The 25,291-nt window shown below is 35.5% G+C and overlaps 3 protein-coding genes and 1 pseudogene across 5 annotated transcripts; 2 read left to right on the forward strand and 2 right to left on the reverse strand.

Moving 5' to 3' along the window:
* Positions 1 to 323: 323 nt before the first annotated feature.
* Positions 324 to 6,620, forward strand: LOC109084317 (Golgi resident protein GCP60-like). Its single transcript, XM_042774208.1, has 8 exons — positions 324 to 1,762; positions 2,028 to 2,169; positions 2,417 to 2,557; positions 2,660 to 2,818; positions 3,781 to 3,943; positions 4,409 to 4,589; positions 5,152 to 5,409; positions 5,497 to 6,620. Exons 1-8 carry the CDS (start codon positions 1,561 to 1,563, stop codon positions 5,709 to 5,711), a joined length of 1,461 nt encoding a protein of 486 aa, XP_042630142.1. The 5' UTR covers positions 324 to 1,560; the 3' UTR covers positions 5,712 to 6,620.
* A 262-nt stretch (positions 6,621 to 6,882) lies between these two features.
* Positions 6,883 to 10,830, reverse strand: LOC109084318 (annotated as a pseudogene).
* Positions 10,831 to 14,481: 3,651 nt separating this feature from the next.
* Positions 14,482 to 20,030, reverse strand: LOC109084380 (coiled-coil domain-containing protein 28A). 3 transcript variants are annotated; one of them, XM_019099057.2, is made up of 7 exons: positions 17,992 to 18,209; positions 17,225 to 17,318; positions 16,566 to 16,713; positions 16,308 to 16,471; positions 16,074 to 16,228; positions 15,947 to 15,969; positions 14,482 to 15,126 (listed from the first exon to the last, which is right to left on the reverse strand). In XM_019099057.2, exons 3-7 carry the CDS (start codon positions 16,694 to 16,696, stop codon positions 15,072 to 15,074), a joined length of 528 nt encoding a protein of 175 aa, XP_018954602.1. In that variant the 5' UTR covers positions 16,697 to 16,713; positions 17,225 to 17,318; positions 17,992 to 18,209; the 3' UTR covers positions 14,482 to 15,071. The 3 variants fall into 3 exon arrangements, with proteins under 3 accessions (XP_018954602.1, XP_042630143.1, XP_042630144.1); XM_042774209.1 differs by lacking the exons at positions 17,225 to 17,318; positions 17,992 to 18,209 and adding an exon at positions 19,799 to 20,024; XM_042774210.1 differs by lacking the exons at positions 14,482 to 15,126; positions 17,225 to 17,318; positions 17,992 to 18,209 and adding an exon at positions 19,799 to 20,030 and having other exon boundaries at positions 15,947 to 16,001.
* Positions 19,312 to 25,014, forward strand: LOC109064389 (synaptosomal-associated protein 23-like). The gene is made up of 8 exons (XM_042774213.1): positions 19,312 to 19,651; positions 21,347 to 21,461; positions 22,359 to 22,400; positions 22,913 to 22,961; positions 23,111 to 23,228; positions 23,387 to 23,551; positions 23,972 to 24,116; positions 24,274 to 25,014. Exons 1-8 carry the CDS (start codon positions 19,641 to 19,643, stop codon positions 24,331 to 24,333), a joined length of 705 nt encoding a protein of 234 aa, XP_042630147.1. The 5' UTR covers positions 19,312 to 19,640; the 3' UTR covers positions 24,334 to 25,014.
* Positions 25,015 to 25,291: the final 277 nt, after the last annotated feature.

Here is a 25,291-nt window from a genome sequence, read left to right on the forward strand (position 1 = left end):
TTTTTGACCTCTCTGTGCTCTTAGTGAAACTTACATTATATTTAAAAGGTAATGAAGTGTAGATGAATTGTGCACAAAGTATTTTTTATGTTATCCCATTGTAAAAAAAAATTATATTATTTTGTAACTGAAACTATCTAATAGAGATCACAATATTGAGATTTGTCAGGTTATGTTATAGCTTTTATACATCACATTACTGGTACCATCTAATGTGAGTGTACAGTACAAATATATAGTGCCTCTTTAAATATTAATAATGAATACTAATATATATATATATATATGTATTTTATTTTTTTTTAATTAAGTGAATTAATTAATTGTTTGTTTATTGTATTATAAAATAATTCATTCTTTATGATTAAGGTTAGACTACAGAGCTTGCCATATAATTTACTTTCAATACTCATTAAATGACTATATTGTGCATATTCATACAGTATATTGAATCTTGTTACAAATTTCAATTAGGCTAGTTCAAATGTATTATTTCAGAACACCTCACAATATTAAACATCTTTTCTAACATTTACATAAGACTGATACCTTATTAAGGTTTTAATAATGGTGTTTGATGGAAAGCTCTCTCCTCTGAGAGATTCTGGACATTCTTTGTGTTTCATTGCCTGTAGCCTTTAAAGCCTCATTCAATGATTTCAATCTCTAAATGTAAAGGAGGATTGAATTTAGCACTGAATTTAGGCTACATGAAAGAGGATGACTTTTAATAAAATCGCATGACAAAAGCTTTAAATTGCTATAAAATTACGAAAATCTTAAATATTGTGTCTTCTCTTGTTAATACATGACAGACTGGGAAACCTACTGGAAATTCTGGGCTTTCCAGTTTTTCATGAGGTTTGCTGGCCATTGAGCAATTGTTTGCCCGTATTTACACATGCAAATGCTGTATATTGTCTTCATATTAAACTGAGATTCACTTCAATCTGAACAGTTTAGTAAACGTGTTGAGGTAAAAATTTAATATGGGTTACAGAAAACACACACACACACACACACACACACTTCACATTCATACTCTTTAAATTCAGTTACACATTAACAGTAAAGATAAAAAAATAAAGTTTATTTTTCCTATATGAAACGAGGATATAGGTCTACGCAAAGTAAATAGCCTACAACTTAAGAATCTTTGCAGTTAATATCAATTGCATGACCAGAAGACTATACAAATTTTTAAGTTAATGAAATACCTGGTTATTATTTTCAAACATCTCAAGATTGCTTTGTGAAACGTGGAAACGTGGTTCAGTTTACTAGTTGCATTACGACTTGAGTCAGGACAGCCAGCGCGTTCTGCTCACAGGTGACGTTAGGCTAAGTGACTTTTTAGCATTAACCCAAATGCAAAACTCGTCGGAGAACATATCGGGTTTTAACTGCGCAGTATCAGACGTAACTAAAAAGCGAATGCTCTTTAAATGAGCTGAAGATAACACAAATATCCGGGATTTCCGGTGGGAATATACGGAAGAGAGGTGTTCTGTGCGCTACGTGGCCACCTGTGACAGCAGCAGCTCGTGTTGACATTTTGACATGATGGAGTTTGACAGAGCAGAACATGACAACGACAGGCTCGAGAAAACCATCGAGAACGGCATTACCCCCGAGACTCCCGCGCCCTGCGCCGAGGCAGAACGCGAGGATCACGAAGAACCTCAGAAGTCTTGGAGTTTGGAGAGAAACTGGGGGTTTACTTTAGAGGAGCTCTTCAAACTTGCGCTGAAATTCTTTAAAGGTACAGAACTGATAACGAAGGAGCCGAGACTTTGTCCAGTAGATGCTTACAACTTTATTTTGTCGCGTCACACAGTCTGTCTATTGGTAGCACAAAATTAAAGTTCATTTCCTCTGACTCGTTGTTTAGATGGTCTAGATACTCTGTAATAATAACTCCACCCATTCAGGAACTGAAATGCCATTCATAATAATCATTATTTAGGTTCTCCTAGATGTTGTCAAGGAGTCCACGATGCTTACTGTAAATTTTGTCATTGTCTCAGAGATGAATGGGAAGGCGTTCAACCCAACATATGAAGAAAATCTCCGTTTGGTTGCACTACATAAGCAGATCACAATTGGTCCTTATGATCCAAAAGCATGTTCAGAAATTGGCTTCTTTGACGTACTGGGAAACGACAGAAGGTAAGAGGAATATGCATAGAAAACTTTAGTGCAAATTATGACTGTGCCATTATACTATTATAAATACTAGCATTACAGAGTATCATAAATTCCATATAATATGGTAGCTTGATATTTGTCAATGCACCGTGGTATTCTCTGTACCATCACTGACCATGGTACTGCCACAGCAAATTTTAAAGCTATGAAACACAATCCTATAATGTCTATAGATGCTTGATTTAGTTTGTGGCACTGCATCTGTCAGGAAAGAATGGCTACGGCTCGGTGGCATGGCTAAAGAAGATGCCATGGAGGACTTTGTGAAGCTTCTGAACTCTTGTTGTTGTCTGTTTGCACCATATGTAACATCACATAAGATTGAGAAGGAGGAGCAAGAGAAGAGACGGTATGTTCTGCATTAGTTATGCTGCCTGAAGTTTCTTATAATGTAGTCTATTAATCTGTTAAGACTTGTGGGAAGCCCTTTTTATTTTGTGTGTGTGTTTAGAAGAGAAGAGGAAGAACGTCTCAGGCTGGAGAGAGAAGAGCAGGAGCGTCGGCGGCTGGAAGAAGAAGCACGACGCAGAGAAGAAGAAGACAGGAGGTTAAAAGAGGAGGAACAGAGGAGAAAAGAAGAGGCAGAGAGGTTACAGATAGAGCGGCAAAAGTGAGTGCTGCTGATATTCAAAGAATGGTTTCACTTTCCTGAGAATACTGAAAATATGAGATTAAGTAAACATTATTTAACTCATTACTGGTAAACATTTTCTATACACACACACACACACACACACATTTATTTGATACAAGTATATACAGTATAAGTTGAATACAGTCAAAACAGTATTATTGTGAAATATTATAACAATATAAAATAACACATTTCTTTTAAATATTTTTTTAAAAAATGTAATATTATTCCTCTTCCTGTTACTCCAGTTTTCAGCGTCACATGATCCTTCAGAATTATTTTTATTTTGAGGTTTGTTTTTAATTCTTATTATTATCAATGTTGAAAACAGTTAATATTTTTGCAGCTTAATAATGTTACAGTAACAACAAAAACTTTCATTAAGTATTTCAAATAATTGCTGTTCTTTTAACTAATAAAAGAATTCTGAAATAAATTTATCAGTTTCCACAAGGATATTAAGCAGCAAAAACTATTTACAACATTGATAATTATAAGAACCATTATAAATAATTGAATACCGGTAATAATTATTGAGCACCACATCAGAACGGTTCTGAAGGATCATGTGACACTGAAGACTGGTCTAATGGCTTCTGATAATTCAGCTTTGTCATCACAGGAATACATTTACTAATATTAATAAGAATAAAATAAATTATAAAATGTATTATATATTTAAATAGAAAACCGTTATTTTAGATTGAAAATGAATTCAATTCATGTTTTACAATGTTACCGTTATATACAGTATACATGTACTGTATGTGTATATTTTCAAAAACATAAAAAAATATTAATTATTCCAAACCTTTAGTGTTTATATTCAGCATATAGAATATCGAATAAAAACTTTAATGAATATTAACTGAGGTTTCCGTAGAATTCAGCTTTAAAAAAGTTTTCATCTCTATGTGTATCACCATCTATGTGTACAGACAACATATCATGGCTGTTCTGAATGCACAAACAGCAGTGCAGTTTCAGCAGTATGCCAAACAGCAGTATCCAGACAATCCAGACCAGCAGCAGTTACTCGTCAGACAGCTGCAGGAACAGCATTACGAACAGTACATCCACCAGGCCCTGCGCCTACAGCAGGTACAGATCACGGTGGAGGATCATATGTTTGTTCGGAGAATTTGATTCCAGATTGTTTTGTAATTGAGGCACAGTCTAACGGAGAGTTTGCACAGAAACATTTGTTGAAAGATGAAGCTGTCAACTGTATTAGATCTGACAGCAGATACATTTCAAACTAAAAGTAAACAATTTCAAATATTTTGTCTGGAAGTGATTTTATATGGATAATGTTTTCAAAGCACTTATTAACATGCAATCACGAGGGGCGTTGATATTTTTTAGTATGAAATGACATTAGTTAATCATAACAAGCATTGAAGGAATTCCTTAAAACGAATCATATCAGACAGAATGACAGAATATGTTTTTTTGAAGAAAAAAAAAATCATTTATACTTAAATTTAACTGAACCTCAAGTAACATGTTATAATAATGAAAAGAATCTGTCATAACCCCTTTTACATGTCTCCTGTGTGACTTCAGATGGCCTTGCAGAAGCAGCCAGACTCAAATGTGACTCAAACGTCAGAAGCTCTTTCTGCTCCTGTGTCAGATGAAGCTGCGCCCGCCTGCAATCCCAACAGCCAATCAAATTCATTAGAAAATCAGGAACAACAGACAGACACAAAAGCCTTCCATTTGTGTGTGGAAGGCAAAACGGGAGGTATGTTTTATCCATCCATCCATCCATCCATCCACAGTATCTATCTATCTGTCTGTGTATATACTTTCTTAAATTCATAAAAGTGATAAAGACTTTTACATTATTATTTTCTAATATAAGTAATGATAGTGATCATTACCTTTTTAAAAAAAAAAAAAAAAAAATCCTGTAAAAAAAAGTATCACACAAATATTATTAAGAAATAATAGAATGAGATAAGAATGATTTCTGACGACTACAGTAATGACTGCTGAAAATAGAGCTTTGCAATCACAGGAATACATTGCATACAGTTATACAGTTTAATTGTAATAATATTTCACAATATTATTGTTACTGTATTTTTGATCAAATGATGATATAAAATTGTATGTAATGCATATAATTATTTCATTTTTTAATTTTCAGATTTATGTATTTGTGTCTATTATTTCTGGTTGTACTCTATAGTAATAAAAATAAATAAATATAATTGTAAAATAAAAATTAATTGTAAAAAGATGCATGCAATATATTTATATATATATATATTTTTTTACCTTTCTTTCTTTCTTGAATGCAGATGTGCCTATCATTGCTCCCTCTATGTGGACACGGCCTCAGATTAAGGAGTTTAAGGAAAAGGTGGTGCATGAACAGGACTCTGTGATCACAGTGGGCCAAGGGGAGGTGTTGACAGTACGGGTGCCCACTCATCAGGATGGTTCACACCTGTTTTGGGAATTCGCCACCGATCACTACGATATCGGTTTTGGGCTGTACTTTGAGTGGAAGGACTTGACTGTGCCAGCAAGCACTGAAACTACTGAAACTAAAGAAAGTAAGAGGGTAGATTACAAGGCGATACATTTTTAATCCAATATGTATTATCAGATATATTTTTAATTTTATTCTGTTTCCTAATTTGGCACAGAACAAGTTGAAGGAGAGAAGCAGGCAGAACAGAGCAGATGTCCAATGGTACATGAGGTTGTTCCTGTTTCCCGTCGTGACAGCCATGAGGAGGTTTATGCAGGCAGCCACCAATATCCTGGTCAAGGTGTTCATCTTCTGAAATTTGACAATTCCTACTCCCTCTGGAGGCAAAAGGTCGTCTATTACAGAGTTTATTACACTAAATAAACATCAGCAGACCAGGTTCTGCATTTATAATCCACCTTTGAGCATCTTGAGAGCCTTTAACAGAGGCACACTATTCATGCTGTTGAAATATGCTGTTTGTTTTGAATGCAAATGTATTTGCATTGTGTTCTCAAGATTTATGAATCCTACTTTGGAGTCGTGAGCCAAAGTCCTTGGAAGTCCTGTGCTTTAGCAATTTTATTTTATTTTTTTTCATGCAAGAAAACAATTTTCCAATATCTTATATGTTTATGTTGAATCAATGAAGGAGTGGTGTATACTAATTATTTTTTAGTTAATGTGATTGATTCAAGCACTTTAAAGTTTTAAAAAATATATTAATGGATCTCATAGCAGGTGATATTTCACCAAGTATTTCTTGGGTTTATAGGACTTTTTTTAAATTGTTGTGTGGATGGTTGAAAACATCAAGCAGTAGTAATTTAATAACTGTTACTTTTTATATTAAGGCCTAATCTTATTGTAAATTTGATTATCCTTTTCCGTTTTATATGTTAATTATAACCAGGTGTTAAGGATTTTATCTGTATGTTTGCATAAAAAACCTATTTGTGCATAAAAGCAAGTCAAGAACTACTAGTACTAGTTCTCCAAAAGGTTGGCTTTCTGGTAAAGGTTCATATTTACATATGTTGTGTATTTTCTTGTCGAACGCAGATATGCATATCATCCTGATACCAAAACATATATGCAACTACGCAGATACCACAATTTTGTACTCTACAATGATGGAGACATGTTCTGTGTAGATGTAGATAAAGAGGTCAAAAAGATTTTAAACACATTGGATTAACAGTTCAGATTATAGGATAATAGGTAAAAAATGACAGTTTTTAACACTGTGTGAGAACAGTATGTCTTATTTGAAATAAATGACTTTATACCCTACAAGTGTGGAAGTGAAATATTACGAATATTTAAATCATTGTGAAATTATTGTATAGCCCCATGTATGATTATCCTATTTTTCAGCATTGTTTCAGCAATAAAGTGACATGTATATATTCAAAACTTAAAAATCACAAGGTTAAAATCATCCAGTATACATAAATATACAGACTTTTACATTGCAATAATTCATACTTTATTCAAGCATAATCAAACATTATAATCATAACAATTCAATTTGCTTTGTTATAAAACAGTTGGATATGTCCATCTAGTATCAACAATAGTTTCTTCATATTTGTAGTAGTGAACACTATGTTCATCATTAGTTACGTGTTATAGCAGCATTTATAGCACTGTGTAAAGCAGGCGGCAGCCTGATCTTGTCCTCTTCTCTGTCTGTAGCACAGATTCACTGGCGCTTTGGGCTTTCCAGCTGAAAAAAATCTGAAACATCTGAAAAGATTATGGATAGGTTGATATAGACATATAATTTTTTATATTTTATAACATAATAATAAACATTGCATATTAGTCAAATAAAAGCATCTTTGATAAGCATAAGAGACTTCTTACAAAAACATAAAAAAAATAATTAAAGAATTATAGAGTTATTTAGTATATATTGTAAATATAATTAATCATGAACATTGCATTTCAGTATGTAGTAATAATGACACATACACTTTTATATTTCTGTGAGATTTAGACAGAGGCCAGAAAGGTGTGAGTTTTGTCCACTGCCACACAAAATGGCACATTTGACACATTCCTCTCGGTTAGCACTAGATAAATAATAAACCTGTCACAGATCAGTAGGGTTGCTTGAGTAAATCTGCTTTTATCTGGAATAAAGTTCACCCAGAAAATGAAAATTTGCTTACCGTCCTCACCTTGGGACCATCTAAGATATATAGAGGAGTTTGTTTCATCATTGGAACAGATTTGGAGAAAACACCTGCTCACCAATAGATATTTTGCAGTGAATGGGTGCCGTCAGAATGAGAGTCCAAACAGCTGATAAAAACATTACAATAATCCACAAGTAATCCACATGATTCCAGTACATCTGTTAAGCTGCTTGTTTTTGATAAATAAATCCATCATTAAGGTAAGTATTTCACTTCAAACTGTTGTTCTTAACTAACTATGTCAGTGGATTTTGATGTGAGAGGACAACAGGGGATGGACATTTTTCGCTGGAGGAAGCATTAAGAATTACTGTACTCTTATTTTGGCCAGAAGCGAAATGATGGATTTGTTACAAGATGATAATTGATGGACTGGAGTTGTGTGGATTACTGTAATGTTTTTTATCAGCTGTTTGGACTCTCATTCTGACGGCACCCATTCACTGCAGAGGATCCATTGATGAACAATTGCTGTTTCTCATTTACTCACAGTAAATGTAATGATTGTTTTATTTTATTTATTTATTTATTTTTTTACTCATTTACACCTTGGATGGCATGAAGGTGCATACATTTTCAGAAAATTTTCATTTTTGGATGAACTATTTCTTTAATAAAAATATTTGCTCATATAAATTCAAACATATTGAGTTATACTGTTGTTAGTCATCTACAGACAGAAAAGGCTGGCTTCAGGTAAACAGAGAGACTCCTGTTTCTCTGTCATTTGATCTGAGGTCAGTGGCAGCACCTGAGAGAGGCAGCAATGTCTCCATTAAGGCAGCTCAGTAATGCCACATCCTGTCTGGTGATCAAGCATCTGCTTTCCTCCACCAAATTCTAAATAAAGTACAAAAATACTGTTAAACTATGTGAATGAACAACATATAGTGCACTGCAAATACATATGGCTGTCCATCAGAGACTTATTCTGTTGTTTTAAGTACAGATAACTGATCTCTGTAAATAAATGACTGCTGTGATGACTATGCAACTTACTGGGCAGCTCTGGATTGTGCTCTGTGCCTCCATGATTCTCAAGTCTCGATCCAGACTCTTTTTCAACTGAGAGTGAATAGCAAAGCACTGTCTTAAATTAATACATGTTCATATTTATTCACTGAGCACTTTGTTTTTGAACACACCTTGTGGATGAAGCCTCTGTAAGTCAGCAGTGAGTTAGGGCAGATGATAACTGTGTGTAGTCTGGGTGCTCAGATGGGGTGTGTAGTGTTAATACCTGAAGCAAAGTCACATACTCCTCCACTCGTGCGGACGGTGTGAGAAACAGCTCCTGGAAACTGAATGTACAGTTGGAATGTTGCTAGAGTCGCTCTTGTACAACTTTGTCATTTGTCACAAAACTACCAGAGCTGTAGTTCGCACTGTACCTTAGCTTTCTGATAGCAACAGTCCGGTCGTGTCTCTTCAGAAAGTTGCGGAAAACAGGAAGCATCTCATGGCACTAAAAAACATACAAAATTATCTTACAGATAATGACAATGATTCATTATATCAAATAATTGACAAAAGTATTGTACATAATTTAATTATTTATTAAAGGATTATACACCAAAAATCAAGGCAGCATTTATTTAATCAAAAATACAATAAAAATAAAACTGTAATATTGTGAATTTATTAAAATATAAAAGAACCGCTGCTGATTTTTCAGCAGCCATTACTCCAGTCTTCAGTGTCATATGATCCTTTAGAAATAAATTCTAATATTTGGTGCAAGAAACATTTTTTTATTATTATCAATGTTGAAAACAGTTGTGCTCCTTTATATTTTTGTGGGAACCATGATACATTTTGATGAATCCTTTGATGAAAAGAAATGTTTTTTTTTTTGTATATATAACAATGTATTTAATGTCAATTTCAATCAATTGTTATATTACAAATATCATGAATTATTTCATAAACATTATTAGTTTTATGTAACTAACCTTGCCTTGTCATAAATAGGTCAAATCATCTGCTATTTTAAGAGACTTGCTGACATTGACAAAGTCATGAGAGTCTGTGGAGGTCTCTGTGTTATCATTTCCTGTTTTGTTTTCTGCACGTTTCTGCACATTGCTTGTACCACATGACTTTGAATTGGCAGACAAGTATTTTTTAAATATCTCTAATATTTAGCAAAGCTTCACTGCTTTGCTTCTAATAACATAAAAAATATCTAACCAATGTTTTCTTTTCAAGAATTGTATTCTTTTAATGAGACTTTCTCAAATGCATTTTATTGACAAGTTTTGTTCAAGTTACATTAGCATACCTTGTCGATAGTTTTTAGAATGGTAGGATAGTTGTTGAAAAAGTTAGTGTAGACGCGTAACTTGTGCAAAACTTGACACAAACATCCCCCACACACTGCAGCGGCTGCGGACCCCACTCCTCCCACCTCAGTCAGCTCCTTCAGAAAAACACTGTGAAGAGCAGAGTCTAAGTAAAATGAGAAAGTAACAAAAATAGAAACAGAAAAGTATATGTGGAAACAGGAAGTAGTTTACTTGTTTTTTTTTTCTTCAAAATGTCCAGCAGAGGGCAGAAGATGGTAATGAGATTGACTGAGCTGATGCTGGCTCAGCTGGAGTCCAGTGCCGCTCTGAGAGGTGTGTAGTAAACTGTAGCCACAGCTTGAAGTTGTCTCACGTATGATTACTCACTATTTAAAAGCTCTTTGCACAAAGCACTGCGTCTATCCGCATTACTTAACAAGCCCTTACAAAAAAATACACATGAAACATTTGGTAAACAAAATTAATTATCTAAAATAGAAACATTAGCACTAAGCCTTTGGAGATTCTGGACTGAGGCCATTAAATGGACTTTCAGCACTTTCTGTAAGAAACAGTGGGTCGTTGTTCTTCAAACTACTGTTGACTGATGACTTCAGTAGAAAGTGTCTAAGTGATCGTCCTACAGCATGACAGTAAAAACAGTGAATCAGATTTAGTATAAGGAAGTGTGATAATCTGAGATTTACTGGAACAAAATGTTTCTAGTTTACTGGAGTATCATTCCTCAGGGCCACAAGGCCATGAACCAAACACTGCATGACCTCTGATTTAAGGGAAATGACAGGCATCTTCATATGATCCTAGAGCAACAGACCTGAAAAGGCCACACACACCAGGAAAATGGTTTGAATACACACGCACACACACACACACACACACACACACACACACGATACCTTCCTATAATATAAGGTATTTAACTGACGTAACTGCACAAGACTGTGTTTTAATTTCTGACTTGCCCAGGATGCGGCCTATGATCTCTTGACACATAAAGTGCAGCTGTGGCCCCAGCTGTTTCCCCAGATCCTTACAGGTTTCCTCTATCCATTCAGCCTGTCTGCACCAGCTCAGAAGGAGGGTCTCATACAGATACACCAATGGAGGGAACTTACCAGACCCAGACCACTCACTGAAAACTAGCAGAAAATGCTCTTTAAAAAACATGTGATACTTCACTTAATTTATGTATAATCAAAATAATAATAAAATAAATAAAAATCAATAAAATAATCAATTTGATTGTTTTTAAAATCAATATTATTTTATGATACATAAAGATACATTATAAAATATATTTAAAATAAAAAAGTGACAATTATAATTTTTTTTAAGAATTATTAATATTCTTTATTATTTTGTAGGACAATATTTATATAGAAACATAATTATTACATATTATTACATTCATAGATGGATGTATGTATGGATGGATGGATGGATAGATTATTATTACATTTTGGTCACTACATAATTCTACTTACATTTGTGTTATTTCATAGTTTTGATAACTGTACTATTATTCTAAAATGTTGTAATAAATAATAATGTGTTTACACTTTCGACTGAATATATAATAACCCACTCTTAAGAGATTTGTCTGCAGCTGGTAGGAACCAGTACAGATCCCTGTGGGAGCTCTGACATCCACACTTCCTCATCAGATCCATCCCTGCACCTGAACAGTCAAACAACTCCTGAATAAAAGATACTTACAGTAAATGTTACATGGGACAAAATGCCACTGGGACAAAACAGACGAACTCTACCAGAAGCTGCCAGGGGAGCAAAAATGTTCAGACTCCCTTCTTCTGAAGCAGGAACTACCCAACCACACAGATTCTCCCAGAACTCCCTTCAGCACTGTCTTCTCATTAATGCCCAGCCCTGGATAAAAGACAATGTAAACAATGTATACACACACACACACACACACACACACACACACACACACACACACACACACATACACATATACATATATATATGTATATTAGGGCTGTCAAATGATTAATCACGATTAATCACATCCAAAATAAAAGTTTTGTTTACATAATATATGTATGTGTACAGGGTATATTTATTATGTATATATAAATACACACACATAAATTATATATTTAGAAAATATTTACATGTATATACATTTATATATTTATATTCTTATAATTTTATATTATATATAAATATATTTAATATATAAACATAACATATTCTTCTTAAATATATACATGCATGTGTGTGTATTTATATATACATAATAAATATACACAGTATACACACATATATTATGTAAACAAAACTTTTATTTTGGATGTGATTAATCGTGATTAATCATTTGACAGCCCTAATATATATATATATATATATATATATATATATTTATATTTGAAATATTTCATTCTATTTTCTCTTCTATTACATTATATTATAGGCCTATAAACTATAGATATGGATGGTTTAGAGTGTCTGTTGTGTTATGTTGTCTTATTCTACTTTTGTACTGCAATTTACTGAAGTAATTCAAGTATTGGACATAAAAACGACAGCAGCTGTGTGTTTTATAAGGTTATAAAATCTGCCCTCATAAAGAAAATAAAAAATAAAATCATAAAATCTTTTCCAGCAGGCAAAAGTTAATTTTTTTTTTTTTTTTTTTTTTAAAGTAAGATTGGACCCAATGTTGAATTAATCAGGGAAATGACCATCTGTGAAAGTTATCCCTTCTGTGCTTCCTGTCACCAGAATGTGGAGACTTTGTACCATCCTGCCTTGGATCGCCCTTTCCGCCAGAGCAAGCAAAGCCTCCAAGGTCATTCCGTGTGAGTCATATGGTAACACCACTACAGACACTTGTACCATGGCCAGAAGCAGCTAGAAATATAAAGTTGAACTTGACAACTATCATTCAACAAGAGAAATAACTCAAAGACATGAATGAGAAATAATACATTTTTACTTCATGTCCAGGGACACTAGATGACAGAAGCAGGAAATGAGGAAGTGTTCTAGAAGACTTGACTGGCTGGGTGAATAATGAACTGTAAGGAAACAGTATGCTCAGGATTATATTTTAAATATTGTTGTGAGAAGAATTACAAAAGGTATAAAATAAGTTTAGAAAAATCCAGAAAGACTAATAATGTGTTAAATCCAACTTGAAAATGAGTAATTAACACATGATCAACAAAATCAGTTAAATTAAATTAAATTAAATGGATGGGACATGTTAGTAGACAAACACTTTTTTGCTAATAATTATGCATCTTATTCACTGTCAATGTCTCACCAAACTGAACAAGAGCAGCAGTAAGACTGAGTGGCTTATGAATGGTTCCAGTATATGATGTGCTGGATAATTTAAATGAATTATTTATACGAATTAAAACTCCTAAACCTCAATCAGATCATTTCATAAGGGCATGTACAGTACATGAAATGCTGGAACTTGGCACTCACTTTTATGCTCTGCTACCTTCTGTCTGATAGTTTTTCTTATCTTGTGTTCTCTCCATCTATCCTGTTGCTCCTCTGGTGCTGTCAAACTCTCATTCAAGGTACCATAGACACCTGCTGCTTCCCATGGAGTCAAAATATCTAAACTGGTGGTACAAGCCACATAATATATTTTCCACACCCCATACTCATGATCTGAAGGGCTGTAGGGAAGAAACCAGCCCAGCAGGTGCACTTTGGAGACCACAGACAGTCCTAGAGAATCAAACAGAGATTGTATTGTGGGTGAGTAAACTTATACAAAACATTGTCTTTGATATTTCTCAGTCATTCTCAAACTAAATTTACCCTAGTTTAGAACACTTTGGCTAACGATGTTTAAATTAAGACAGAAATATAATAAAAAGCCTGGTATCTAATAAATTAAAGTCACATTTGTACTGATTTATTTTTTACCTGCTCTGCCAGAAACTTCCAGTGCCAGCACACCTGTGCTGCAGAGCAGATGTCTCGAGGACTGAGGAAGGATATGATGTAGAGAGACAGAAAGCGAGACAGCACAGCTGTGAAGTCCATTCGAGTGATGGGGACCGATTCTGCCAAACAATTCCTGGTGTATCTGAAATGATAAAAATATATATTGACTACAAATTCATTGTCTGAGAAATTGAAGTTCTTGTGTGTGTATCATGTAAATAAATATAAAATGTATTATATATATATAAACATAACAAATGTAAATCAATAATACATACATAAATACATATATATTCACATATACATATATATACCTTTTTCTTACCTATTGGTTAGCCTACATGCTTTATTTGTCACAGTTGTCCAGGCACTGAATCTGGTTTCTGTGCCGACGAAACGCAACTGTCTGCAGTCACTACTATTCATACATGAATAATATTCGGATTTCCGCGGGTTTTTGACTTATGATGGTTTCTAAATTCCACAGACATCAAGTAGTTTAAACAGTTCAAAACTAAGGGCATCTTTTCCAGTTTGTAGGTAAAATAACAAGAGGAGACATGAGGAGAAACTGAGAGGCTCGTTATCGGCTGGAGTTTAGTTCTAAACAAACCTCTGGTAAAGGTCCATTTTATGTAAAAATATTTATGTAAAAATACGAAACCTAAATTAATACATTTATGTTCGTCTACGTTATTGAGAAATCAGATGTGGGGTAATACAACTTGAACTTTATTGATGCATGCATGAATAAAAAGTTTAATCATCAATCAGCCAGTATGATTACATTTTACTTTTCCAACATTTTAAATCAAAATAAAATATGTAAATATGACTATAAGCAAAAATATACAATATCATTTTACTTTATTTCTGCAGTCTCAGCAAACTGACATCCTGCCATTATTTTTCTATTCATTCCCTTAAGACGGGACATACATAAATACAAAATGAGCCCATCAAAGTGAATTGCTGATAATGCAAAGGTGCTGGTATTGTACAACTCCAAGTCAACATTTAAGACATAAGATTAGAAGTCACAATGTTATTGGAAATTACCTTATGAATACATATTTCTTGTGATGAAATGATGTGATGAGAAAGATAAGTGGGCATTTCATCACGACTGTTTGGATTTGTTCTCTGATATCATATATACAAAACTATACAGTGCAAACAAGCCAAGTAGACCAATTCTATAAGTTTCATATGCACAGTGTCGACTGTAATACTGGTGTTTCTCCACAGCTTTTCCGTGCTAAATATGCACACAGTATTCTCCACAGTAGAGCCTTTGTAGTTCATATGCTGGAAGTTCTGGGGACATCTTGACAGTCAGCAAGGTTAAGCTTTTGTCTAAGGAATTACAGTTAAGGACTGTATACTCAGTCAAAGCATAACAAAATGATTTGTTAGACAACATGTAAAAAAAGAGATTTATTTTAAGGCTGTAGCATGCTGCTGTCAGATCATGCAGTTATACTGTAATAATGTGTTGGACAACTAGTATGCATTCAATAATTATATTACTGCACTCGAAAATGCATGCTTTGAAATGAGTCAGATAATCCACAAGTAATACACATGACTCCAGACTATCAATTAACATCTTGTGAAGCAAAAAGCTGTGTGTTTGTGAGAAACAAACAATTAGTTTTTAACTTCAGATTCCACTTAAAATAAAAGTCATGTATCCATAATATTGCCTTCTCCAGTGAAAACCTTATCTCATCTGACTCGAGAGAAATATGCTTTGATAAAGAGTTCTATACATATATGTTGGTGGATACTGATGTGACAGGACAGCGGGGAGTATTTTCACTGGAGAAAGTGTTGTTTTGGACTGTTATGGATTTACAAACACTCAGTGATGATAACTGCTGAACTGGAGTCATGTGGATTACTGGAAGATTATTGTGCTGTTCTGACCATCTGTTTGGACTCTCATTCTGACGGCACCCATTCACTGCAGAGGATCCATTGGTGAGCAAATGATGCAATGCTAAATTTCTCCAAATCTGTTCCGATGTAGAAACAAACTCAGACATCTTGGATGACCGGAGGGTGAGTGCATTTTTAGCAAATTTTCATTTTTGGGTAAACTATTTCTGTAGCTATCCACTATAACAGCATCCATTTGAAAGTCATCGTAACTGTTAAAACCATGAAAGGATACATTGAGGAGCTTAACTCTTCCAGCTGAAGGGAAAAAGTGAACTTCATTAGACTGTCTAGACAATTGCATGAAAGATTTGTCAGATTTGTCGATTTTATGACCAAATATTTAATATTGCTTTGCTTACATTTGATAACAGTTTATCCATGTTCGTGTCATAGGCGGACTTCTTCTGGTCTTCTGGCAGCTCATCCACTTCTCCATACAGGTCGAACTGCAGACGAGCCATTGTTTCCTGCATTTCTCTCACGTGCTCCATCTGATCAATGGAGCACTCATTGCCTGATTCAGAGAAGGTTCTGATTTCTATCAAAACTGTAAACAGACTTAAATATAGCTGTACCATACTGTGAGGGCTTACCAAAGGCTTGCAGTTTTCCAGAGTGGAAGTCATTAAGAAGGCTGAGCAGCCCCTTCTCCATCTCCTGAACATCAGACACGTCTGTGAGAAACGAGTGCTGGATGCGGGCAGACTGGTTACTCTTACCCGACTGACTCTGAGGCCTCGGTTTGTTTTGCACTCCCCTAAAACCCAAAAACAAAATAAATAAATAGTTAAGTATGAAACTGCAATTTTAATAACTGACACAGATTTAATATGATGATCGATGACACTCGCCTGCGATACTTTGTCCTCTGACTGGAGTGTGTGGCCACACCACCAGCACCTGTTTTCCGTGCAGTGATTGGGGGAGGAGGCTGGTTGGAAGACGGTTTTGGGCTTTTACGTTTCTTACTCTTTTCCTCCATTGTGTCATCCAAATTACCTACAGAATGCAATGATACTAATAAACTGAGGAGCCTGAAAAGTTTTAAGTAATTTCAGTTTACATTAAAAACGTGTATTTGATAAAAACAACAGTTATTGAGGGAATTTAAAAAAAAAAAGGTTTTGGAACATACATTTTAAGTAATATAAATCCGAATAAATATACATTTTAAAAATTGTGAACTTTGTTCTGTAGCCTCCGAGGAAGGCCCCCTAGCGGGCCCCTGACCTCCATTTATCCGAGATTACAGCAGAATGTTAAGCGTTTTGTTCATGATGAGCAGGCGACGAAATAATTCACACCGCATCATACTTAATATAAACACTGTCCGGTGATAATGAACGGTTTTATAGCGTGTATTGACAAGCGCTTCTAATCCTGTTTTACAGTAATACGCAACACGTAAATAATACGCGAGCGAGTCGCGGTGCGTCGTGAACAAGACGCCTAGTAATCGCGAGAGCAGTGTAGCAAAGTTACGCATGCATACATATAAGTATAACTTTACCGCACAAAGGAAGACTCCACTTTTTAGACTGAAATATTATCCCCTTTGAAAGACATTCTCGATGAGATTAGGCTGCTCTAAAGTTGGCACAGCTCATAGACAGTAAAAGAAATGGACACAGCGACCCCATTGGAACTCAATTGAGACAAGTGAAGCCCGTTTTTTAGCGATTTTTAGAACTTCCGTTTCTGACGCGCAGACTCAAACTAAGCTTGATGACGTCAGCAACCTGTCTGACAGATGTAAACCTTCTAGTAGGTGTGCGTGCAAACTGCCATCGTTAATCTTGCAGAGACGGCGAGCTTGAGCGGGGAGTTCTTTGGCGTGAGTGAGCAGGAGTAAGTATTGATTTTTATTATTTTGTATAGTATTTTAAAATGTAACGCCAGTACGCCATATCTCTTGACGTCTCCCCGATTGCCTGCGAGCTTCTCCTCCTGTCTGTACGGTAATTTCTCTACTGTGCGACAGAGAGTCGAGTGGTTATGACGCAATCGTTAGCCTATTTTTACAAAAACTGTTTCTACGGGGCCATAATGTAACATAGAAGGTAATGGAGCCCTTTATACATTGTCGTGTATCTTTAGAAATAAATAATGGACAAATGGAGTCTTTAAACGCCTCAGATGTAAAGTTATTCGCTGTCAAAGTGACGCAAAAATGAATGGGAGTCAATGGGATGCTAACGCAAGTTTTGTTCTGCTAAAAGATGGCGGCACGCGGCCGACTTCAACTTCCGGTCGACTTCCTTGCCCCCTGGCACAGCTGACCAGCAAGTTTACAAAAGGCACTTCCGGGATTACGCGTCATCGTGGTGATATCAACACGCCCTGCGTTCCAACGTTCATACTGTTCATCCTAAAAATAGTACGTGAGATTAGAAAGTGTGTCCCAAATGATAGTATGTTGAAAAGAGTATGGCAAAAATCCACGGATGCCCCGGATTTTTTAAAGTGCGGATCCGTGCACACTCTAATGGCTAATATTGCCCACAATCCATTGCGCTTTGACAAAGGATTCGGTTCAGAACTACAAACACAATTAAAAAGCATTAAAAAACTACAAACATGGTGGATGTGCGCGACCGAGAGGTTTGAGTTACTAATAATCAACGTTTAACCTATATATATATATATATATATATATATATATATATATATATATATAATATATATATATATATATGTATATATATATATATATATATATATATATATATATGTATATGTATATGTATATATATATATATATATATATATATATGTATATGTATATGTATATGTATATGTATATGTATATATATATATAATTTTAGGTGTGTTATATTTCATCTGCAACAGCGCGTTGCAACAATGCAACACTTTTATAAGCATCTGTTTGGCCATTAACTTTTAAATGCATCATTATGCAAAAAAAAAAAAAAAAAAAAAAAAAAGGGAAGGAAGTTAAATGAAAAGAAACGTGGAGGATGTAAACTGTGACAAGATGATTGACAGGCCTGATTACAGTGACAGGATGAGACAGGGCGGCCGGTAAAGACGTGATAGTATGTCCCAAAACTTGCGTACTCTTCTACTACACACTCAAAAGTGTGTAATTTTTCTTCACCAAAAGAGTTTTTCCTTTCTATTTCTCCTTGTTACTCTACATTTACCAGCATTTCTTTAGATGTTATAAAGCCATCTTGCTGTTGTTCTTCTTTTTAAAGCCCCATTTTAAATGCAAGTCTGACCGGTTATTTCTTTTAAAATATTGTATAACAAACCAGATACAGAGAGCCACTTAAAGATCCACTAACAGACCACTTAATCGCTACAGTGGTCTAACTTAATGCTATATATTTTAAAAATCTTTACTCTAATGACGCACCAGAATCAGCCACGTCTCTTCTTATTTTATATTTTTTTTATAAAGGAACTAAGTAATATATATTGTTTCCTATTTATTGAGTGATCTATTTAAATATTAACTACCTCTGATTCACCTCGCTTCACCCCATTCATCCTCATTTCTAGTGATATTAATAATTATCTTTTCTATTTATACTCGCTTCTCTTTGACGCATGCGCACCAAGTCACCTGTCATATGACTGCGCATGCGCACCACTGTCACGATCTGTCCGAAGGAATTTCGGAAAGAGTTTGGATCAACGCGAACAATAAACACTTTCTAAAGACTTAGACCGATCGATCCCAGTCTTATCCGTCTCCTGTCCCGGAATCAACTTCAGTAAGTAACGAGTGGATCGTTGTGCTTCAGCTTTCGTCCAGTATTTAAAAACAAGAGGATGTTAATGTTAATGCGTTTCAACTTCACCAAAGCGGAACTGAATACGAGACCAACTCACCAACTTCTGTCTTAAATAAACAACACACTTTATCAGTAAGTTAGCGATAAAGAACAGCGTGAAACATCATGAGTAAACCGTAAGTAAAAGAAAACAAAACAAAAAGACCGTAAATAGTGGTGTTGGGAACTTGGAGACTTGGGAAAAAATCACGAGGACTTCCCCCACTTTCAACGTAACGTTAACGTTACTAACTTTCTTAACGTGCTCGTTTATTTAACGTTACCTGGCGAAAGTGTGCTCTGTTCTTCTGGCGTTGGGTGTAAACCGTACATCTTGGAATCAGCAGCATTAAACATCACTGCAATTGTGTTTATACTCTGGATTTTCTTAAGAAACAAATATGTGTGGTTTCCTTTATGTTGGTGTGGAGGATTTGTCAGATCTTCATACTGTAGTTTAATCCCATTTGAACATAATGCAGGTCCAGATCGTGCCGTTTATAGCGTGTCTGATGCAGAATACGGTGAAAATGGTGTAAGAGACGTGACGTAATGACCTTATCTTGAGGAACCGGTTTTTGTTGACAAGCTGGAAATGCATAATTCTGAAAGAGGCGTTTCTCATGGATGGACTGTTCAATGAAGTCTGTAACATGACATTCAGGATCATGCTAATCCCCTTACAACACTCTTGTTAAATTAACACCCAGAGGAGTGAGTTTAAAGGGTTAACTTTCCCCAAAATTTAAATTCTGTCATCTTTTATTCACCTGTATGTTGTGCCAAACATGAATGACTTTCACAAAAGCATCTGTAAGGCAGAATTCGCCCCAGTCATTATTATCTTTCATTGCATCTTTTGTCTTGTTGTGCTACACGGAAGAATTCAAGCCATATGAGTTTGAATACAAGACGAGTGAAACATTTTGGCTGAAATATTCTTTTAAGTTTGTTCGTGAATTTGCGTCTACCTTGTTGGAATTTGAAACGGAAAAGGCTGCAAAAATGAAGGAAAAGACATGTGAGATCTGTTTCATGTGTGCAGACTCCATACAGTCCTGTCACACACACATAAGCACTTTATTAGTCTTTTTACAGCAGTTTTACTACGTTGCACGTGAGATTTTTATACTGGGACGGTTGTATACTAGTCGATAATTGACTTGTAGTGTCCTGAGTATCTGTTTATCCATTAATGTTTTATGAGTATTTCTGCTCTTCAGGGTTCTTTGCTATGAAATAAACCCCAAAACGGCATTTTGTGGATCACACAATCTTGATAGAAACACCACACTTCTCTTGTATTTCTCTCACACCCATCTCACACCATTGTTAACAGTGTTTTAAACCACACAGACAAATGCATTTTCAGTTTTAGGGCGTATTATCTGCGCAGAGTAAATGTGTTGTCTGTGCTGGTTATGTCCTCTTGTGGTTCTCTGAGGTGTAACTTTTTAATAACACGTTTTATCAACTTCGTCATTACTTTTAAAACATAATTGACAACTGATGATCACTTTTCCTGCTAAATTTCTTTTTTTTTCATTATATATTTGCACTTTCTCACCCACAGTTTTGTCATCTACTCAGCCTCGTGTCACAAAAGTTGCAGTTAAAACTCACGTTTTGGTCTGTAGTTGTATGGACTACTTTTGTAGTACTTTATGGAGCTGAACATCAAAGAAGATAATTTGATCAACATGAGGCGGAGTAATGATGACTGTATTGCCTTCGTATTCCTGGTGGTAAATTTCCATGGGAAAGCTTTTTCTGTGGGCACCTTTGTTTGTGTGGCTGTGACTGAACTTTGACCCCTTACCTCTGACCTGCAGACCCCAGAGCGTAGAGCTTAAGGCCACAGGAGGGCCAGCAAACTTGGACACCAGCAAGATGGCAGACATGTCAGTGGAGGACATCACATTGAGAGCCAACCATGTTACAGATGAGGTATGCTTATACAAGATAATTCATTTTGGTTTTATCAGATGTGATTTTGCAAGTTCCTGTATATGTGCCAACTCATTGCTTGTGATAGCAAAGCCACTGCTAAGTCTTTTTCTCTTCACTCTGAATTTTATTGCTCTGTTTCTCAACCTTATAAAACTTTTCTTGCACTAACAGCTGTAAAAGAACATTTTTCATGTGTTCTTGATGACTTTGCGATCTTCTGTGCTACTGTAATAGTCAGATAATGTTAACACACTCCTTTCTTGCTTTACTCATAACTTTGTTTCTTTCTCTCTTTCTCTTTATTGCTGCCTCTGAAGGGACTTACATGAGTCTGTGTGCTGTAATAAAGACTAATAGCATGAAGGGGACACTGTACTCATGCACCACAGCATGGGTGACTGGGGGTAAACTAGAGATCCATGAAACCCCCACCTGCTTTTTCATTCTGACTTTACATGTTTTTACTGTGATTGTGCAATTAGTGTTTAAGCACCATTAGAATGTAATTAGAATGTAATTCCAGGTCAAAATTGGATCAACAATAGCTGATTTCTTAATAGTCTTATTTGGAAATGTTTTATTTTTCACAGTTATGCCAATATTCCTCCCCATTACTATGTACATCTTGCATGGTTTCATAGCATTATTTAGGCTTTTCACATTTCTGACACTTTCTGTTTTTATCTGCTGGTTTATATGTTTTTTTCTTCTGATAAATATCTACCCTTTGTGGCTTTATGAGCCAAAGACACAATATTTATTCACAATAAGTATTCAGTGTGCATTGTTTTATTTGATGTTTGCATCAAATGAATGTTCAGCAGAATGGGTGCTGTGTCACATTACAGGAGTCATTTGACTACCTTTTGAATATGTGCATTTTGTTTCTTTCAGTCACTTGAAAGCACTAGGCGGATGCTACAGATGGCAGAGGAGGTAAGAGTTCAAATGAGACCTGGAGGTTTTAGAAGCATGTTTAATTGTCATTTGATGTACAGATTAGTGCTGTCAAATCAATTAATCATGATTAATTGCATCCATAATAAAAGTATGTAGTAACATACTATGTGTGTTTACTGTGTATACACAATAAACTTATTGGAAAAGTTAATTTATGTTACTCTTGCAAACTAACCACCTCACAGAATATGAGCACAATGACATGCTCACAATATACCAGCACAATAACACACTCAGCAAAATATCATCTAATTATCGTTATCAACAAGATTCCAGAAGATACTGAGATATACACCCCTAATATATATATATATATATATAGACACACACACACACACACACACATATTATGCAAACACAAACTTTTATTTTGGATATGATTAATCACGATAAATCGATTTGACAGCACTAGTACAGTTTCATGAATACTCAAAACCACCCGCATTTGAGTTCTATATATCTTGAAACAAGTATATGTGTATTTTCAGAGCCGGGAGACGGGTGTCAAAACAATGACCATGCTGGATGAGCAGGGAGGTGAGTGACTGCACCATTCCATTCCTCCTCATTCCTGAAACCTACTTTGTTAATCACATTAAACCATTGCTATTATCTGTAAGAACTTCATTTAGGAGATGCTGGCTAGTTAAGACCCCATTTTATCTCCTTCATTCTGTCTTGATCAGAGCAACTGAGGCGAGTCGATCAAGGAATGGACCAGATCAACCAGGACATGAGGCAGGCTGAGAAGAACCTGACTGATCTGTCCAAATGCTGTGGCCTGTGTGTGTGCCCATGTGACAGGTTCGCTATTATAACTCCACTTCTAAGCTCCTGAATTCAAAATATTCTGCTTTGTTAAAATTCAGTAGTTTTTTTGCGGGGACTTCTCTTTGCGTATTATTAAAATCAAACGAATTGTCATTAGATCTTTCTGGAGTAAATGAGAGTATTTCTTTCAGAGTGACTTCCATTGAGCATGATGGGAGATATAAGAAGACCTGGGGCACAAGTAGTGACAGCTCCAGTACTGACAGAAAAGAGGGCGGTGTTGTATCCAGCCAACCTACTGGCGTTCACAATGGACAGGGTGGGACAGCGGGTGCATCTGGCCCCTACATCAAGAGGTGAGGGGAAAAATAGCACTAAATAATGGGAATTCATCCAGTGTCAGACTTGAATCTTCTGATTTGAATCAGTTGTTTAAAGCAAGTAAATGAGAACCGTATATTAAAGGTATAGTTCACTCAAAAGTGAAATTTACCCTATGAATTACTCACCCTAAAGCATTCCTATGTGTATATGACATCCTAGGTGTATATTATTAAAACTTTATAAACCATAATCCTCGTTTTGCACTAATTTGTGACTGGTGTTTTGTTTTGGTCTCTCCACTGCACCAAAGTCCCTTTAAAGGACTCATATTCACTGGACTTATATTATAAAGCTTGGAAGAGCCAGGACATTTTTTTTTATATAAATCCAGTTGTATACGTCGTCTTTGCCCTGCCACATAAATATATGTGGACATTTCTGCTTTCCCAAAAGGTAACAAATGATGCACGAGAAGATGAGATGGAGGAGAATCTGGAGCAGGTGGGCAGCATCATCGGAAATCTCAAGAATTTGGCTTTAGATATGGGCAGTGAGATCGAGAAGCAGAACAAAACCATTGACCGCATCACTGATAAGGTAAAGCTACACCTTCAAACAGCCAGAGGTCTAATGAAGTAGAGCTCTGAAAATAATAACATTTATTCATTTAAATTTACGTTATATTATTATATTATCATATAACGTTATATATTATTATATATACATATATATTAAAAAATATTATTTTTCCCAGGCTGATATGAATAAAGCTCGCATTGATGAAGCCAACCAGCGAGCCAACAAACTTCTGTAGAGAACGGACACTGCCAGCTTAGCTCGGGAGCCTGTTTGATCTCGCTCACACACACACACACACACACACACACACAAACACACACTTTCTGGTTCACAGCAATGAATTGCAGCAAGTGAGTTAAGTTCTTCCAATGCCATCTGTGCCTTTTTTATCCGTTCTGTTTGTTCTGTTGTAAATAGTTGGAAACATGCACACAGATATATTTCAGAGCCTCCTGTAAAATCAAGTCTTCACCCTTAATATATGAGACAAATATGCTGGAGTCACCGAGTGGCTTTGCTCACTGCTGTCCTCTCAGTCTGTAATGGATGGAGTCCAATCTCTCGAGATGGTGATGGGTTTTGCCCGTCCCTCTCACTGCACTTCAGTCAGCATGGCTAACTGTTTCACTAGCCTGAATGAGGTTCCAAAGACTTACGACAGAACGTTTAATGTTTTGGTATGCTGCCCTTATAGCCGTTGATGTATGTTTGGGCTAATGATATAATGTTTGTTTTCTGTTTAGCTCTATCTATGACTGATTATACTCCTATTTAATTATCGTTAGTTATGTTAGTCCTGTTCAGTGTTTGGGGGGGGAATGTATGGTGTCCTTTTTAATTGCATAATTTACCATGTTATATAGGAATAGGACATTTCAATGTATCTGTTTTACTGCTAATAAAGCCAGTATAATAATTCCTTGGCTGTTTCCCCCTTTTTGTGTGTTGAAGTGACTTAACTAGCAGAGGGTGCTGCCACATTCATTTGTTATTTTATGATGAATTTTTAAAAATGGGATTTGAGGTGTTTATTGCCTGTATATAGACCAATGCATTAAAGCCAGCATAGTAAGATACACTTACAGTTATTGTAGGAGCCAAATGTAATGGTTTTTAACCACTGGATGGCAGTGTGGAGTGGGAGGGGTCAGTGTAGGTCACATGACATTTAAACCTCTCATGGCTGTGTTGGT

This window comes from Cyprinus carpio, chromosome A17, assembly GCF_018340385.1.
Source record: "Cyprinus carpio isolate SPL01 chromosome A17, ASM1834038v1, whole genome shotgun sequence".
Taxonomy (NCBI): Eukaryota; Metazoa; Chordata; class Actinopteri; order Cypriniformes; family Cyprinidae; genus Cyprinus; species Cyprinus carpio.